Source organism: Argopecten irradians, chromosome 1 (genome assembly GCF_041381155.1).
Source record: "Argopecten irradians isolate NY chromosome 1, Ai_NY, whole genome shotgun sequence".
Lineage (NCBI taxonomy): Eukaryota > Metazoa > Mollusca > Bivalvia > Pectinida > Pectinidae > Argopecten > Argopecten irradians.
This window is the reverse complement of record NC_091134.1, coordinates 21,758,818-21,777,598: the sequence shown is the minus strand read 5'-3', so window position 1 is coordinate 21,777,598 and position 18,781 is coordinate 21,758,818. Positions and strand designations below refer to the sequence as shown.

General features: G+C 33.7%; 2 protein-coding genes and 1 long non-coding RNA gene across 4 annotated transcripts; 2 read left to right on the top strand and 1 right to left on the bottom strand.

The window, feature by feature from the left end:
• Positions 1-1,295: 1,295 nt before the first annotated feature.
• On the top strand, positions 1,296-8,235 carry LOC138320730 (mitotic spindle assembly checkpoint protein MAD2B-like). The gene is made up of 7 exons (XM_069263902.1): positions 1,296-1,450; positions 3,785-3,903; positions 4,385-4,563; positions 6,573-6,667; positions 7,095-7,168; positions 7,444-7,536; positions 7,894-8,235. Exons 1-7 carry the CDS (start codon positions 1,399-1,401, stop codon positions 7,930-7,932), a joined length of 651 nt encoding a protein of 216 aa, XP_069120003.1. The 5' UTR covers positions 1,296-1,398; the 3' UTR covers positions 7,933-8,235.
• A 1,114-nt stretch (positions 8,236-9,349) lies between these two features.
• On the bottom strand, positions 9,350-12,573 carry LOC138318323 (peroxisome biogenesis factor 2-like). Its single transcript, XM_069260625.1, has 6 exons — positions 12,523-12,573; positions 11,609-11,812; positions 10,800-10,952; positions 10,475-10,522; positions 10,020-10,220; positions 9,350-9,454 (listed from the first exon to the last, which is right to left on the bottom strand). Exons 1-6 carry the CDS (start codon positions 12,571-12,573, stop codon positions 9,350-9,352), a joined length of 762 nt encoding a protein of 253 aa, XP_069116726.1.
• Positions 12,574-12,989: 416 nt separating this feature from the next.
• Positions 12,990-18,348, top strand: LOC138320712 (uncharacterized). 2 transcript variants are annotated; one of them, XR_011208237.1, is made up of 4 exons: positions 12,990-13,252; positions 16,104-16,391; positions 16,643-16,734; positions 16,942-18,348. It is a non-coding gene; the product is annotated as an uncharacterized lncRNA (long non-coding RNA). The 2 variants fall into 2 exon arrangements; XR_011208235.1 differs by having other exon boundaries at positions 12,990-16,391.
• The last annotated feature ends 433 nt before the right edge of the window (positions 18,349-18,781 follow it).

The following is an 18,781-nucleotide window of genomic DNA, read 5'->3' as shown; positions in this document are numbered from 1 at the left end:
CATAATGTATATCAAAAACATTATTGTAAGAACTGAGTCCCCATATTTTCCATTAAAACATTTTTTTTCACAATCATTATGTCATTTTTACAATTGTCCCCGATAAAAACCACTTGCTAAAATAAGCAAGTGCATATTTTTTCCACTTGCTATTCTGGTATATCTTATATCTACTTGCAAAAAGCAAGTAAAACAACCTGAAATTCGATCCCTGTTTAAGATCAAATTCGACTTTCTTTGTTTCTCTCTCTGTATTTTCGCTGAGTTTCAGCAATTGACTGTGGAATAATAGCATTACAATGTAATTAATACACCGTTTTACCTCTTTATTTAATAGACTTTAGGTAAATAAGCTAAATACAGGAAAATAAAACGTAAACAAGACATTGCTTAACTATATTTCTATTTTATATACTTTTGGAATTACTTCTGTGCAGACATTCCTTACGAGGACCCATAATGTTATCTGGAATATAGAGATTATTTGTTCAATTAACGTCCTACCGCCAGGTTCATGTAAGGACTGTCTCCCATGCATGTATGCGGTGTGAAGCGTGTGTGAAGCGCGAGGTGCTTGTTTTGGGAGACTGTGGTATGTTCGTGATGTGTCTTCTTGTATAGTGGAACTGTTGCCATTTTAATAGTGGTTTATCACTGAAGCATGCCGTCGAATACACCAAGCAACACAGCCTGCCTGGTCACGTTATACTGACAACGGGCGAACCAGTCGTCCCACTGCCTTAATAGACTTTGGTGTGTCTCGGTGAGGGGACAGAACCCAGAGCATTCCTCAAGGGGGCTAGCGCTCAACCGAAAACCAAACGAGGCATTGGCAAGGGAGACGGTAGATCTATACATGTACATTGTACAATACACGCCCTACCTGCAGGAATGAATGCAGAGTAATACATTATATATGTAATGATCATAGATGTTCGATCCTGCTATCAATATTTTGTCGGCCAGGATGTGATTATAATTATTAATAGTTGAAAACAAACATAACATTGATCAGTGTATTAATATAATTTAAGCTATTTGTATCCTTATACCAGAGATTTATATAATTATACTATTTAAATCTCTGCTTATACTCAACATGTACAATTGTACATATACATGTATATTTTACTGTAGGCCTATACCAAATTCCAAACGTGAAATATGGATTGTTGAGTCAGCGTGTATACTTGTAGAATTTCGAAGGAACCATATTCTTGAATTGAACACTTCAACATTTTGGGACTTCTTGTTCGATCTTTTCCCGCCATTTTGTTTTATCTGTACAAAGAACGATAACTCTCACTAGACAAAGATGGCGGACGTGTGATCGAAGGCGCTAGGTTGAGCTGAAGCTTGTACTTTTTTCTCTGAACCAAGTTATAATGACAGCTAAATATGATGTCTGTTGATCCACGGAACGCAGAGTTAAGTTTGGAATCAGGATCGGGTAATTTCCATGGATTATACCGTTTTAATACTTGTACAACACTCATATGATATGTCTCTTGACTTCAGACAAATTTAAAGCAAGTTGGGCACATGTAAAATTATAGCTATACAAAACTGACGGTAAACAACCTTTTTGAAAATAAAAATGCTTCCGCTCAAAACCGACTCATGAAACATGCAGTGGTTGTTTATAACGAACATTCAAACATATTGAAAGCAGTTTTGAAAAGGTATAATTAAGCTAATTAAGTTAATTAATGCTCTATTGTTTCGAACGAAAAGTGGTTTCATACTGTTCAAATGATCCTTATACACATTCCCTGCAAGTGTCAGGAGTCGGTTTTTAGCGCAAGCATTTTTATCTCCGGAAATGTTGTTTTTCGCTAGTTTTAATTGGCGCCCAACTAAATAACCCACGGTGGTGGTGTTTGGAAGGGTCTCGTATGTCTTCGGGGGCGAAGACTTCGAGAAAGGAGGGAGGAGTGTAGCGGGATTGGACTGGGTCGATCATCGGTGACCAGGTAGCTCAGTCGGTAGAGCACTCGGCTAGTATTCTGAGGGTCCCGGGTTCGAATCCCGGTCTGGCCGCTACATTTTCTCCTCTCCTGTTACAATAGGAATAAATTTACATGTGCCCAACCTGTAAAACGGTTGGTACATTCTGTAACAACGTTAGATGATTCGCCATTAACAACATAATTCTTTTCTAGCCAGAAATCGTTTAAAGAGAAAAAAAGTTATATGTATAGAATAGAAGTGTACCCTAGTAGATAATAAGAAATGTATTTCAGTGAAATTGGTCAGATAACAAGCTTGTTATTATTGGGACAAGTTGACAGTAAATTAGCTATAGACAATAACATGTTCATATAGGCCTACATATGCATGTAGCTCACGTGAATCTACATTATATTGTACCAGAAACATACCTACATATATATGTATATTTCTGATTGTACCTATGAATTCTAGATGTTTCAGTAACAAGTCTTTTCGGTAACAAGTCGTTTCGGGAGTATCGAAAAGTCTTGCGATCGTTTTGTTACATACGCGAGATTTTTCGGTAAATGGATATAAAAAATTTTGGTACGAATTTTTAGTGGTTTTACTAAACATGTCTTCATTTATTTGTGTTTTCATGGCATATTCGCGACTTTCGTTGCATCAACAAATGACATTAATGTAAATTCAATATGTACATTGTACTGTGTAATCGATTTCAATCGGCAACCAAATTCTCCTTGAGCTATAAAATCTACAGAACACTCGTAAATTACTTTATAAACAGAGTTTTTTAAACACGCAAATTTGCGTTTTATTTCCATAAAAAGCACAAATAATAGAGCTTTAAAATGACATTATTTAAGTATATAATGAAAATACAATTGTATGTACTATAAATCGATGTCATACTGCATTAACCATGCAGTATCAAAATCGTATAACACACCATTAGGGCTAAAAAGATAATGTTGATAATTTTACAACGCATCTTGTGAAACTGGCTCATATGCATTTGAAAGGGGAAGAATCTAGTGTCGCCGTCAATTATACCTGAATCCACTCTCATCATCAAAGGGACGTCCACGGCAACGCGTCAAAACTTTGCAGGAAGAGAACTTTGATGTGTAAATTTAGCACAAGTAACCATACTTCATTGTGGAAACAGATAGATGGATTAATATGCATTATTTGTACTTATTGCGATATCAATGTCACTATATACATGTGCATTTATTAAAGTGTTCGTTTTTTGACCTTAGAAAATTATATGTTAAAGAGTACTACTACACGAGATCAAATATGATTAAATTTTCACAGCTTATGTTTCTCTACACAATGTATTTTGTAAAGGGACAAATAATTAAGTTTGAAAAGGAAAAGAAATACAAATCTTTAATCTACAATATTCGATATTATGATTCCCTTTCTTTTGGTTTTCATTAAATATCACGATCATCCTGAACACTGTTTGACATTCTCACAGCATCTCTGGTAGAAATAACGTTATTTCGTCATAAAATAACCCCCTCCGAAACTACATAAAAGTACCGAAACAACTTTTCTATATGTTCCGAAACGACCATACAATGTACCGAAACGACTTCATGCAGCTATGTTACCGAAACGACTTGTTACCGAAACAACCTGATACCACTATTAAACCTACTAGCCCGACTAGGTTTTCATGTTGTTCACTAAAACGAATTGTATAATAATATCAATGAGATTACATTTATGAGACTGAAATATATATACGTAGCTATCAGATTGTTATACAAGTTCTGTAATAATGATAAGATTCTTTATTTTGACCTTATTCCATGGCCAGTGGGTAGCAACATTTTGTGCGAGTTCCTGGAGGTGGCTATTCATTCCATCCTCTACCTGAGAGACCTGTATCCACGCAGTGTTTTCGAAAAGAGGAAAAAATACAATGTACCTGTTCAGGTAAATTAGTGATAATTGATAAGATGATCATGATCAAGTATAACCATAATAACTTGTGTGTATAAAACTGTATCGTGAGCATGTTGTATATATTTTATCGAAACTTATAAACAAAATTAAGCCATTGAAAAGGATTGGGCATGAGTCCCTATTTATCAAAAATTTAATACATTAACTGGTACATACATGTATATATATGTATAAAAGGTTCTTTATCGTTCTAAGAAGAGGGAGTGGGTGAGCTAATAAGGGAGTTTGAATGAATGAAACAGGTACATATGTACATGAATTTATATATAACATAAAGAGCTAAAAAATAATAACTACAGATATATTACCTCTCAAAATGTTTTTGGAACTTCATTGAATCTCAAAACAATTCAATGAAGTGAACCTATAAGGGAAGTAACTCTTAACATACATACAAGTACATATGAGAATATCCTCATGTGTAACAAAGCTTATAATTGTTACACTACAGATGTGTCTTCACCCAGATGTGTGCAAGTATGTGGTCAATATAGTAGACAGTGTCCATCAACTGAACCAAAACAACCAGGTGGAGAAGGTATCAGTAGTCATCCTTGGACCTGACCTTCGGCCATTAGAGAGATTTGTTATAGAGATTGGCCGACATATTCACACAGATCACCTCATTGGGTAACCTTTAAAAACTTAAACAACAGATTGAATTATGGCCAGAGTGAAAAGAATTTCCAAGCTGATAATGCTGATTGAGAAAAATTGAAAACAAAATCGGGAAAATAGTTCAGATACAACAAAATTCAATGGATAATACCCTGGTGCTTAATAATAACCCTGATCTTTAGGCCTAAATTAAAATATTGTTTGTTTGCCCTCCTCCGACCGACCCATGAAAATCGGCCCGACTCAAAAAATTTTATTGAAATATTCTAGTGAAATTTTTTTTATTGTCGTGTACTTTCCAGCGCCGTGTGAAAACCTTTGATGAATTGCGGTATAAATTTTTGTTTCGCCTTATTTCAAAATATTCAAATTCAAATTTACGTACATTTGTCTCAGCCAAATGAGCAAACGATCGTGATTTAACTTCAACGTGCCGACATGCACTGATGCAGTTGTTTGTAACATCGTACACGCATGTGTAGGAAAATGGCGCCGGGTTGAAGCCATACTTTCACATTTTCACACCGGGTGTTTGGGAATTTGATCGGTATTGCTATTGATTAGACGATAGTTTGATAATATTTCAGATATTAATCCAAGTATTAACTGCATTAAAATGTCGTAGCAAGTATTTTTGTTTCCAGAGTAAAATATGAAACTCTGCGGCTAATCATATTATACTGACTGCGTAAACAAAACATGGCGGCCGAAAAGTAAAGCATGGTTTCTCCAACTGATCGTGAACTACAGGTACGTTACGTTCACAAATAAACATATTTGAAACTGTAAATGCCTTAAGTAGATGTTTTAGGTAATGATTGTAATGAGTTAGAATCCACGACTGCACAAACGATCTGCATCAATGACGAATATCTTTGCCGATTCATGTAAAAAATGACAAGCCGTACGAACACTAAAACGTGTTGACCATGCCGATATGAAGTGTTCATGGAAACATATATCGGCGTATTTTGTTGAAAATAACCTCCAAGTAAATATGAGCACTATCCACAATTCGTAGTTATTGATAATTAAATTAAATCACCCGTGAATTAACTTGAATTAAATGACAAAAATAACAAGCACACACACAGTTATTTACTACGTGATTTTTCTATGCCGATAAAACAAACAAAAAGAATTTCCGATACAAAGTCATTTTGGTGATATTTTTAATTACTCCATTGCTCAAATCCATCATCCAGTAAACTGAAAAATAGGTGGGGGGGGGGGTCTTATTTGCAGACATCCCTCCTAAGTCAAAAAATGTGTCAAAATAGGTGGGGGGTCGTATTTGCGGGAGGGGTCTTATTTGCGGTCAAATACGGTAAAAGTTGAATCATTCCATGGATCTTCAAACGTTTTGGTAGTCTGATGTAACATGGTCGAATGTCAGAATATTGGGATCAAGGGTCAAAAATAGAAGTCCACCGTCGGAGATATGGATTTTTTTTTTTAAATTGGGTTGATGTACGATGGTCCAGAAAATATTTAAAAAGACTCTTTCCCGAGGGTATAGACGTTCAATATGCTAACCCTGCCCAGACAAAACGCCCATGTTTGATTATTTTTCTTATACGTCTTGTACTTGTATTGACACATTATGTGTAGTGTGAGTCACAGCTGTTTATGACGTCATAACAATTGCATGTGATTTGATTGTTCTACACACAGACAATGGGCATTTTCAATTGTTTTGACATCCAGTGATAAATCTATGTTTTGACAATAATGGGACAATTTGTGGTAATTGAGTCAAAACTATATAAGTTTGAGTTTTGCAAAATAAAATAAAATAATTTTCCTACCTACCGACCCATTCTGAAAATTCCAGGTCGGAAAAGGGCAAACCAACATTATTTTAAGTCTGGCCTTAATATTGAATTTTTCATATGAATTTGTTTTAATGTATTCAAAATTTCGATACTATGGGATAAGATCAATACTTTATACTACAGAGTATATGTTGAAACCAATTCCTCCAGATTGTGAGTGATGGGACATTATTATATCTCCTACAGAGAGGACCGATACCTGTACCAGCTAGAAGAGTCTCTACGTGCCTTCCTGCTCAAGCTGAATGTCAGTGATGCCCTTCTCCATCCACTCCCGAAAGGTAGACCAGAAAATAGACACAAGGTTACCACTCAAACAGGGAGAGTCAAAGTTGTGTAGAGCGTTAAAATGATCATTAATCAGAAGAGGAATATTCAACATCAGGGCTCTAGTGAGGGTTATATATAGAGAGAGGCAGATTTTAGGAAGAAGTAATTTGCATCTAGGCAAGATACTTTAGGAAAAAGGCTTGTAAAGGGAGAGGGCTGATAATAGGGAGCGCTTTACTTGTTCAGGCAATGCTACACATATGTTACCAAAATACCTATATCTGTCAATTATGATCAATCTGCACATTTGTACTACATGTATATGCTTAAACGAGCCAGAGAATTAGTATTTTCAGCATTATGAATCTGATATAACTCATATAAAGAAATAGTTATATATATGAATATGAATGAAAAATCCATTTTGCTTCTTACCAGATTGTACATGGACCGTTCAGATAGAAACAACAGAATCAGCAGCTAACAGCATTAATGACAAACAGATGATTAAGGTGAGTGATAATCAGTTAACGAGATTCCAGACAGGTTACAACAAGTGTGTTAAGTATTTCAGCCTGGCACAGTAACTCTAAATTGATTTCTTATTTTAAATGCAATTTTGAAATCATAATACGGAAGTTTACTAAAAGGGAAAGTCTTCATAATTTCTTGTTATTAATGAATGTCTTCCACAAAATTTCTTGATCCTAGATCTTTAAAAAAAAATATTTTGTTGTCTAAATGACATGCAATAATAATGAGATTATATGTAATTTCCCCTCTAAAGGGATTCCCATGGGTAGAGGCTGAGCAAAGAGAGACAACTCTTGTTGATCCCAACATTGTTCCCCTGAAGGCAGTGACCTCGGATTATGTGAAGGTAAACGATAAAGCAAACTCCATACATATGTATAACACAAGAATGTAAAGACCTTCAATTTCCCAATATGTCAAAGACAAGCATTCTTGTATAAACTGAGGGGCCGTGGTGGCCGAGTGGTTAAGATGTCCCGACATATTACAACAAACCTTCCACCTCTGGGTTTCAAGTTTGAATCCCATGTGAGTCAGTTGCCAGGTACTGAGTGCTGGCCTGTGGTTTTTTCTCAAAATACTGTGGTTTTCCTCCACAATCAAACCTGCATATCCTTAGATGACCCTAGCTATTAATAGGATGTATAGATTGATCAAACACTCCAAATAGCTTTACTTCTATTTATACATGCTCTTATTTCAGATGCAGATGTTTGTTGAAGAAACCATGAAGAAAAGCTAACAGTTCAACCATAGAAGTGGAGTTTCTGTTGTGAAGATTATTAGGTGGAATGCTGTTCCAAGTTAGAGATGTGTCTGGGAGGTTTTAACTTAATAAAAAAAAAAAAACAATTTTAAGAGAACCTGCAGTGGAAAGAATCTTGATTACGAGAAATCTCTTGTGTTCAGATGTAGACAAACATCTTAGATAGTAACAGATATATAAATCAGGATCTTATTTTGTTGTTATGTTATATGGTTCAATTATTTTATTTTTTAATGATATGATGTTATTTGTTTGATATGAATATTAAACCTGTTGATAAAAGAATAACTCTTTATTAATTGTCACTGATCAAGTACATTTATTAACAAACAGGTACTTACAACATCTAACAATCTGTCAACATGGCATAACACAAATCAATTAAAACATACACATGTTTCAAATACACAAACACTTAAAAAAATGATAACGATGATGATGATAGTGATGATGACTATGATGATGACCGTGATGATGATAATTATTATGATGATGATGACAGTGATGATATGATGTGTATTTTTGATGATGACGACCATGATGATGATGTATAATGATGATGACGACTGTGATGATGATGATGATGATGATGATGACGACCGTGATGATGATGATGACGACTGTGATGATGATGTGTAATGATGATGCTCACAATCTGATCTATCTTCGATTACATCAATTTACAATGTAATAGCTTTATCTTCTCTGAGCATGTATGATTTTATTGCTATATTATCCTTATATCTGTCATTTCCTTGAACCAATACAGTAAAACACACTTATAACAAATCTCTGGGAACTGTATAAGCATAGTTTGTTATACACATATTACAACCCTAACTTCTAAACATCGATGGGGAATGAAATTTAGTATATTGTAGGTGTGTTTATTATAAACAAGTTTCACTGTACAGGTTTTTTTATGACTATATTGTTGATCGATTATTTAACAAACATACTTTTAAAACATCTCTCACCTCAAGGAGTAGTTCTAACAGACATTTTATTGTGACAAACATATTATTGTAATTTAAAATTTGAATTATTACAAGAACTGACTGTTTTAGCACCTTTTCAATCAATACATTATATGCATTTAACTAAAACATAAAAACATTTTAGAAATGTAGTGATATGTTTAGCTTATAAGCAATGATGAATATTTAATACTGCAGTAAAACGGATTTGAGAAAAGTAAGAGCACAATTTAAGAACTAAAAGTGTCCTCCATCTGCACGATGCTTTGTCATTCTCTTTAATCGACCATATTGGCTCTATAAATACCCTTTAATTTGCTGTGTTAACACAATGTCCCATCAATACTATTCTAATTCTAAAATAGTGTAGAAGAATTTTGATGATTTAAAAGTCCAGTAGGCAGTAGTTTTCGTGACTACGTTGTGGGGACCACCATTCTAACGGGTTTGATATTGCTTGGATCAATAACACTGACTCCACACAAAGGACAGGAATACCCTGGATCAGCTTTGTAGTTACCCTGAAACATGTAATGGTTACCATAGTAACAGTAGTATACACAAGATGGTCACTACAGTAACAGTAGTATACACAAGATGTTACTATAGAAACGGGAATATACACAAGATGGTTACCATAGTAACAGTAATACACAAGGTGGTGACCATAGTAACAGTACTATACTCCCTCCAAGAATTTCAACTGATATATTTGTCACTCTACTCTTGCTGGTCCATATAGAAGCTGCACACAGTCTAAGTGTGGAAAAACATTTGGCCTTGCACATGTTATGTCCAACCATTGTGAAAGTTAAGTGTGATTATACACTGTGTCACATACTATTTTCTCAAATCTGAAGGATTAATATATATGATAACAATTCACTTATATAATCTTTGGTTACTAAAGCATTAATTAAATACTTTATATGGTAACAGTCATGCAGACTGAAAGCAGTTACTATAGTAACGAAATATAAGTGGTAAATAATTTATAAGAAATACCAAGAATTGTTTCTATAGCCAGGCATTTATAGTTACCATGGTAACAGTAATACAGTTACATCTAATGAACAGTAGCCTTACCTCTATACAGAAATAGCAGAAGACATGTCGACAGCCTATCTCCCGAGGGTTGGTTGGTTTTTCCCCACACACAGCACACGTTTCAAGCTTACGACTTGATGGGTCTGTAACTTCTGTCTTACTTACAGGTAATATTCTTCTCATTGCAAAGTTTTTGAGTCGTTGGAAATTAATCAATGGTAGTACGAAGAAAAGAAATTCCTGAAATGAATCAAAATACAATGAACATTGACACCAAGAACTCGTTACTATACATGGTAAAATACTATTACATTGACAATTATCAAGGAGGTCATCTCCCCTTAGTAAATATCATACAGATATTTATTTCATGATTCAAGTGATATGATCAAAACTATCATTTGGTATTTGTGTCAGAAATGGAAATAAATCAGTTTTCAATTCTCACAGTACAATGTTACATTGCATAACATTTAGAATTTTCAGATACTTACAGAGAATCCATGCCAAAGCAGCTCTCTTGTCATAAACTCAAAGCTGACCTACAATTATCAGTATTAGAATGTAATATGAAAGCAATCAACATCACAAACAACAGTCAACTACAAAGTTCATGTATGAATAACACTTCAATATGTAATTTTTGTTTTTCTTTATAGTCAGCTTTTGACTGAATTTTGTATTGAGAAATCTGCAGGGCCTGATCAATGTTTCACTGTCAATATATTGACACGTTAATAGGATGTGAGATCTGAACGGTGATATTGTAAAACATCTTCAGACAAAGATATGATATTGTCACTTTGTTGATCTATATACCTGTCTGACACCTTGTTGGTTAGGGAACATTGCTCGGATACCCAGAATCCTCTCCACCAAGGCTCGGTACACACCCTGCCGCAGAAACACAAGGAAGTTGACCAGAGCTGCCACCTTGAGACCAGTCTCGGTCCAATGTAAGATCTGCTGGGCCTGACAACATAAAAGTGGTGTAAAAGCTATAGGCTCATATTAGTGGAGTTTGAAATAATCAGGCATTTTGAAAATTTGTTTCTTTCTTTTCCAATTTGGACCAAATACTGGAAATCTTTATGATTATGATTTATGACAAGTTCTGATATCAAGAAATTTGAAGGATTGCCACAGTATCATGCCCAGCTATCATATTTTCCAAAATACAAAGGGGCTATGGTGGCCAAGTGGTAAAATGTCTCAACATGTTATATTACCACATGCCCTCTAACTCTGGGTCACGAGTTCATGCAGGACAGTTACCAGATTAACTGACCTGTGGTCAGTGGTTTTTCTCTGAGTAATCTGGCTAATTTGCTCCAACTATAAGCCTGGATTATCCTTCAATGACCTTGACTGTTAATAGGATGTTAATCTAATCAAATCAAACTTAAATACAAAAAGATAGAGTTCTACATATGAGTAATTGTTTCTCTGAACAGTTTTTTCCACCATTTCATCACCTAATGAATGTCTCAGTTTCATTTTGATCATCCTATTCTTTTTTCAAAGAGTACTATATATGTTTTCTCCCTCTGGAGGAAGATTGTTTGTAAATCTATTTTTTTTTTATCTAGACCTTACTGATGTTGATGAGACTGTTCCTAACATTTTACCTTTTGTTTCCATCGCGACAGTTTCAGCATGTGAAGGATGTCACCACATCTCTCCTTAACCCATGGACACCCAATCAGAATCAGGGCGTACAGCAGTTTCTGTCGTGTACCAAGCCAAGGTTCCGCCCCCTGGGATTTCTCTGTAACGTACTTTAGATTGAGGATCTGTTGTCCTATAGTACAATCATGGGCGGCGACGGAAAACTGTGAAATAGGAAAAACTGAACTGTAAAGTAAATAATCAAAGGACCAGAAAAGATGTAGAACCTCTTACTATCGTAAGTTTTCCATCCAAAGGTTTGATTGCAATGATGTGCAAGAATTTTAGCAGACTTCTTCAAATCTATTCTGCAATTTATAAGTAATTTAAGTTGTCTCCCTTCAAATATGCACCTTCTTTTAGTCTATTTGCAAATACTCTACCGTTCATAGAAGTTTGGGTTTGCGAGAGTTGCCTCCCTTCACATTAGGCACTGGGCAGGGTGTCAAGATGTTCAGATTATCAAGTAACAATTCATTTCTCCATTAAAAAGTACCGTACTTCCTATCTTTTCCTATCTTTAGTTTCAAGGATGCTAGTATGACAAACTAGTCAAACAATACTAGATTACCATGTTGAGAAAAGTTCTGTCGTGCCACATGTATGCCTGTACACATTGTTGGTGTAGTGCTATACATGTACATGTTGCTTAATGATATCAAAATTTCTTTCAATGAAAAATTTTGATATGTGATTAAAATGAAATATAGTAATTTATCTTAGTGAACCAAACTCTTTATGAGAATACATAAATGATTAATTACTATATTATGTCTGTTGGGGACAAAATGTGTTGTACTTTTTAACACAGCGCTATAGCATAGCGCTTGGGTTTATGCCGTCTGGTTTGACCCGATTTGTAAGACGAATATACCGTAGTAGGACTTGCCCCACAACGACATCTAGCGGTGATTTTGCGAACCATTTCATTCATAAACTTCCATTCATAAATTTCCGTTCATTCCTTTCAACCAATCAAAATGCTGTCTTCCAATTACTGCTTTACTAATCATTTTATTGATTGCGTTAAATAAGTAAATAAAATCAATAAAACAACAATAAGTGTTTGCTGTATTTTATTGAATGCAGATTAGCATCGTAATGTGAAAAATGCGTATTTAATATATTTCAACGGAAACCTTATACTAGCTAGACCGTATTACAGTCATATCGTTACCTGAAATATAGTTCAGTGTTCTGCACATGTAACATTATTATTGAGAAGAATTACGGAGAAATCATATTACATAATAAATTAAATGGTAAAATTGTTAATCGGGCAATTTGCCATCGCGTATTAATTTTAATCAGTCTTCGCTGCCATCCCGAACTCATCACATGTAACATTATTATTGAGAAGAATTACGGAGAAATCATATTACATAATAAATTAAATGGTAAAATTGTTAATCGGGCAATTTGCCATCGCGTATTAATTTTAATCAGTCTTCGCTGCCATCCCGAACTCATCGGGTGCTATGTCGAGAATCTATGCTTATTCCCCGAGGAGTTCCGGATGTCTTCGCTGCACGATTCTTCCACCTTCGACTCGGACGAAATATCCACTAACATCACTTTTATCTGCATCATCGACTGCTAAAAATGTAAGTAATGTATTAGAAAACATTTTGTGTACCATATTTTACATGCCTGGATATTGTATTTCATTAATAATACTTTTGCGAGATCCATTTTATCGCACATTTTCAACATCCAAAGTTATTGACAGTTGATGGGGTACCGTTGACTGATGCTGTTTATCAACATTCAGCTAGATCTATCACAGTATCTAACGTTATGTAAGTTAATGACGATAATTTTTTGACATTTGCCCAGTTCTGATAGGATTCGACTGAAAGACGATTGATAAGTGCAGGTGCTCGCTTTGACGACATTTGTCATCTAAATTAACGCCGATTTGTCGACATTAACTCTCGACTAATCAACGTGCCTACAATGTACGCATACTACCTTAGTCGGACCCAACCAGTAGTCGTTACGGAACAGTAGTCGTGATTGTGTACATATTCTGTTGTGAGTCCAGATTTCCGAATGGCTGGAACTACTGGCAAATGCTTCATGATAGTGTTGTTTTGTTTATGTGGAAATAATGTGTTTCATCAGAAACATATATCTGGTTTCATGAGATGCTTAGTAGACTGGCCACCAGTCTCTAGAATATTAAACAAACAAAAAATTGGCTTGATTATTTTTGTCTCTACTACATGCCTGATCCTAAGTTTTAAACTAGGGGGAGATAATCTAGTAAAGAACTCTGCTGAGAAAGTCTTATCAGCAACTTAGGGTCTGGTGGCCAGTCTAGATGCTTAGCTAAGAATTAAATTTTGCCCAAATCATGACTACTGTATGTTCGTTCATGACTACAGCATCCCAGTAGCCTATTCTATCTTTAGCTAGAATTTAAATAGTTAGTGTTTCAGTTGTAATCCCAATACACATGTATTTGACAATGTAAATATGCAACCAGATGTTCCATTTCAACATGTTTTCAGTGCCAGTTTACCCCATCTTGTTTCTAGGGACAAATTAATTTTGATTTTAACCACCTCACTGGAATCTTATTGTGTTATTCATTGGTTATTTTTAGTCCTGTACTAGAATTTACAAATGTTAAATCATATTTATTTTTGGAGAAATGTAAACTGCATCTATTTGATGAATGTGAATGCATCATTCATTCATTTGAAATTATTGTGCATGAGATTTTTTGTCAAAATGATAATCTGGCTAATTGAAGCAGAACTCAAGATTAAAGTTTATATAATAATAGACCATCAAATTTTCAAATGACATTTAATTTGTGGTGTACTTTCATATTTAAGACATCTTCAGGCTACTATGTCATGTTTTCATGTTTTTCAGAGATGAAATTTATATTCTTATAACCAGATATTGAGATTATAATTAAATCATGATGTGAATTTATAATTAGTCCATATAATGTTTGATTTACGATTTTACCTGAGCAAAAAGGTGTGTTATTTGGCTAACAAAATACAAAACAGGTTAAAAACACAAAAAACCTGTCCAATCTTATTCAATTAATCCTTATGATTATCATTATCTTATCAAAATTCAAATATGATTCTAATAACTGATCAGTGATAATGATTGCAGTGTTTTTCCTGGGTATTTTGGGAAATTACCACCTGGTGAAAATTGGGAATTTTTGTGCGATAAAAGTAGGAAATTGGGAAAAATTTAAGTGTTTGAAATTTTGGAAAATGTAGAAATAAACGATTAATGAATTATATGCTTCTCTAAGAATCATTGTAAGAATGTATACTAAAATACGATGTTCAGACTTGGAATTTCCAGATTTGTTTTTGTTTCATCACACAAAATACACTTCAACTCACTGATTTGGGAAATTTAGACATAGATTTGGGAAAAAATAACAAGAAATATAATTTGGAATGGGGCCGAATTTCGGCCCCAAATATAGAGGCAGGAAAAACACTGGATTGGCACTAAAATGATAGTTGAAAGATGGATCTAATGTACCGTACATCTAGATAGACTGATATATGTCATGAACAATATTGACCAACAGAAAGCTGACATATATATACCTAGTGTTGGGAATTGATTGAAATTCATGGCCCAATCACAGGGGCCCGTAACTACTGTATATATTAATTATAAGATATATATTCAATCACTGGGTACGTTATATATCACAGTATTGGGACTGGATATAACATACGTATACCCACTGACTGAAAATATATATCATAATATAAACAGTAGTTACGGGCCCCTGTGGTCCTCATCAGTTTTATTTAAACCAATCAATGATCGATTAGAATTTATTATTTTATTCCTTGATGTGTAAACAATTCTCATATAAATAATAGCCTTCAAAGGCAAACTGGCTTATGATCGCGAGGCTTCTCTAGATCTGTGCTGTTATGTTTTCATGTCAATTATTTTCTTTACAAATCATGCTCATCTGAAGATTTAGATTACTACGTAGTGCTTGTGCGCTCTTCAATTCGCCTAGACATTTAAAATTTGAAATGATATGAGTGACAACCACATACAAGGGAACGATTTTAACGAGCTGTCTATGATTTTTTTTGCATGTTTTACTGATCAGCTACCTTTATATACTTTGGTTTATCATGGTGTCGTAAAATTTCCACCTCAAACCTTACGATACTCGACGAACTCCATTAATCTGAATACCACTTTCATCATATAATGATACATTTTTATGTGTTTATATGCATGTGAACCCTGTTTTATGATGTTCAAATAGTGCATATGTTTGTTAAAAGTTTTGCTCAGATCAAAGTGAAAATGTGTTTCTCTTGCATTCTACCAACCGGCAACCCTCTGTCTTAGTTTTTCAATATAACTAAAGTGCTAGCTACCTTTGGCTTTGGAAATATTTATTGTCCTATCAGTGCAGTGTTTTTCATCTTTTAACAGATCCAGAAACCTGAGAGCATGATACTTGAACAGTTCGGCAGATCAATATACGAAGGTGGCAAACAACCACCTTCACATGATCAGATAACCTGGTCCATAATTCAACTACTGGTGATGCGACCCAGCATTACTGAAGGAAAGGACCATGGAACTATGGAATCCTTTCACCATTAAGGAAATTTATCCTCGGAAAGATCACAGATCAAGAGATGTCTAGATATTTTAGCCGCCAGATGTCATCATATCTTGCCATATCAACAAGTGGCACTGCAGAGACAAGGTCTCAAGGTAGATATAGTCCATATAAGCTAATATTAATTTGCATGCGAGGGAAACATCTGTTTTACAATGTCATTTAGGATACTTTTATCATGGAAAGTAGACAATAATAAAAGATATGTTAAAGTATACTACAAATTGATATTTTTTTAGCACTGCATATCACTTGTTTTAAGGTATGTTAACAAATCATTAAAGATATCATAATAAATGATACTAACAGTCATTTCATTCTAACAATTCATCTTCTTTCATTTCAGCACAAATACTTGTTTTGGAGAATGGTACATGACTTGACAACAACATGAATAGATAAATCCCCTTTAAAATTCATAAGGAAAATTCTATATTGGTAAGTATTACAAAACTTTTTTTTCCGAACTTACATGTTAATTTTAATGTATAAATAAAATGTTGCTAAAAGTAATATATTTGAGCAATTGTTTGATGCATTTGCAAGACATTCCAAGACTTTCACAAAGTGATAGCAACAATAGGAAACTAATGTGTTTATAATGATGCATATTTGACTCATTAAAAACTATTTCTTTTCTTCCAGATAAGAAAGATTAATGAACTTGAACCACAAACTTGACAAGTCAACAATTCTACCCTTGTGAGACTGAACAATGACCTAACATAAATAATAGAAAATTCTACGAGACAATTTATCAACTAGCAGCAAAAGGAGTTCAATTTTATCATGGAAATAATTTATTCTTGGCCGGAGTGAAAATCATTGTTAATTGCTTGAGAAGAATCTACATGATTATTATTAATTTCCAATTAATGATATTGCAGCTATAATTCTGTATTAAGTATGTAATTATTACATATTACATTCTGTGAATTGAACATTTTATTGAAAGACATGTGTACCAATATGCATGTAATCCATGACATATCTCTTTTTGTTAATTTCTGAATTGTATGTATTTAGGCCAATTTCCACAATATCAATAACAAATATCAAAAATTGAATGGCATGTTAAGATCATGTTACAAGAATGAGGTACATATCAATTTACCTTCTATATGTTTAACTAAATAATGTTGTAGACTTAAGCTAAACAAAATATGCTATTCTTCACAGCAGTGTTATATAAGCAGAAATTTGACAGCGCAAAATGCAACATTTATACAATTAAACAATAACAGAAATATTACATATCATATTAAATGTTAATGTAAATGTATGGATAGATAAAATGTTATACATATGTACTTAAACAATTAGAAAGTACTGTGGGTATGTGAATGCAAGTTTAATGACCAGGAAAGAATCTAAGCAAGTAAGAAAAGTGTTTTGTGTATGTATATTGATAATCTATACAGCATGAGAAAAAGCTATGCACGAGTGTAAGGGTACATGTATGATTACACACGTAAGATAGAGTAAATATATATTGAGTATGTATGATAATCATTGATCACAGTTATCTTGTGTACATTACATGTATTGATGAAAAAACTGAATAAAATGTAAATTATAAAAAAAATATATATTACATGGAAATACAATAACCTTGTGACTACAAAACTGTGCATAACATGTTATTTAACTGTAGTACAATTGTGATGTTATCCTAGTCTGTGATTTCTATTTGTTTCAAATATGCAGGATATTTACAGTGATGCTTATCATTGATAATTCCATATTGTTGATGTTTACATTTAATAAGTATTTAAAGACTTTCTTGATGGCAAGTTAACTTCAGCACTCGTAAAGGTATTGCTTCAAATTCCGTCTATGTAAATGTATTATAAATGCATACATTTACATTTAAGAACAATTTGATGCTAAATGTGTGAGGTTTTACATTGCCTGATATTTTCAGGCATTATTTGCAAGAATTTGAAAATTGGTTGCAAAGGCTGCAGCATTATTTATATCCTAAAACTGAAAATATATTCATGTGTTCCTTTAATATAATATAGATGTAAAAATAAATATGCAATACATGAACAGATTAAATTTCTTTGTTTTTTACTATTATCATTTCAAATTGTCTTAGTTACATCACATATTGACCAAATAGGTTACTTGCAGGAAGGTTACAGTGATTTCAACTTCCATTCAAGCAACAAATACATCTACTTCAGATTTCATTGTTGAAAATAGAAGTCAACAGTGAAATATAATGTCTTAGTAGCTTTAAAAACTGTTAATTACCTCTATGTATATCATAATCAAAATTTCAAAGATCTCTTTGGACAAAAATTATTTTGAATTAACTAGGTTAGACCTCAAGGGCTAGTAAATTATTCATTAAGTATAATAGTCAAAGTGCATCATATCCTAATATTAGGATATGACATAAGATGCTGATACCACTTACAAGATCAACAATATTATAACCATATTTATGTGCCCCTGTGATTTCAAAATGATACCGTTA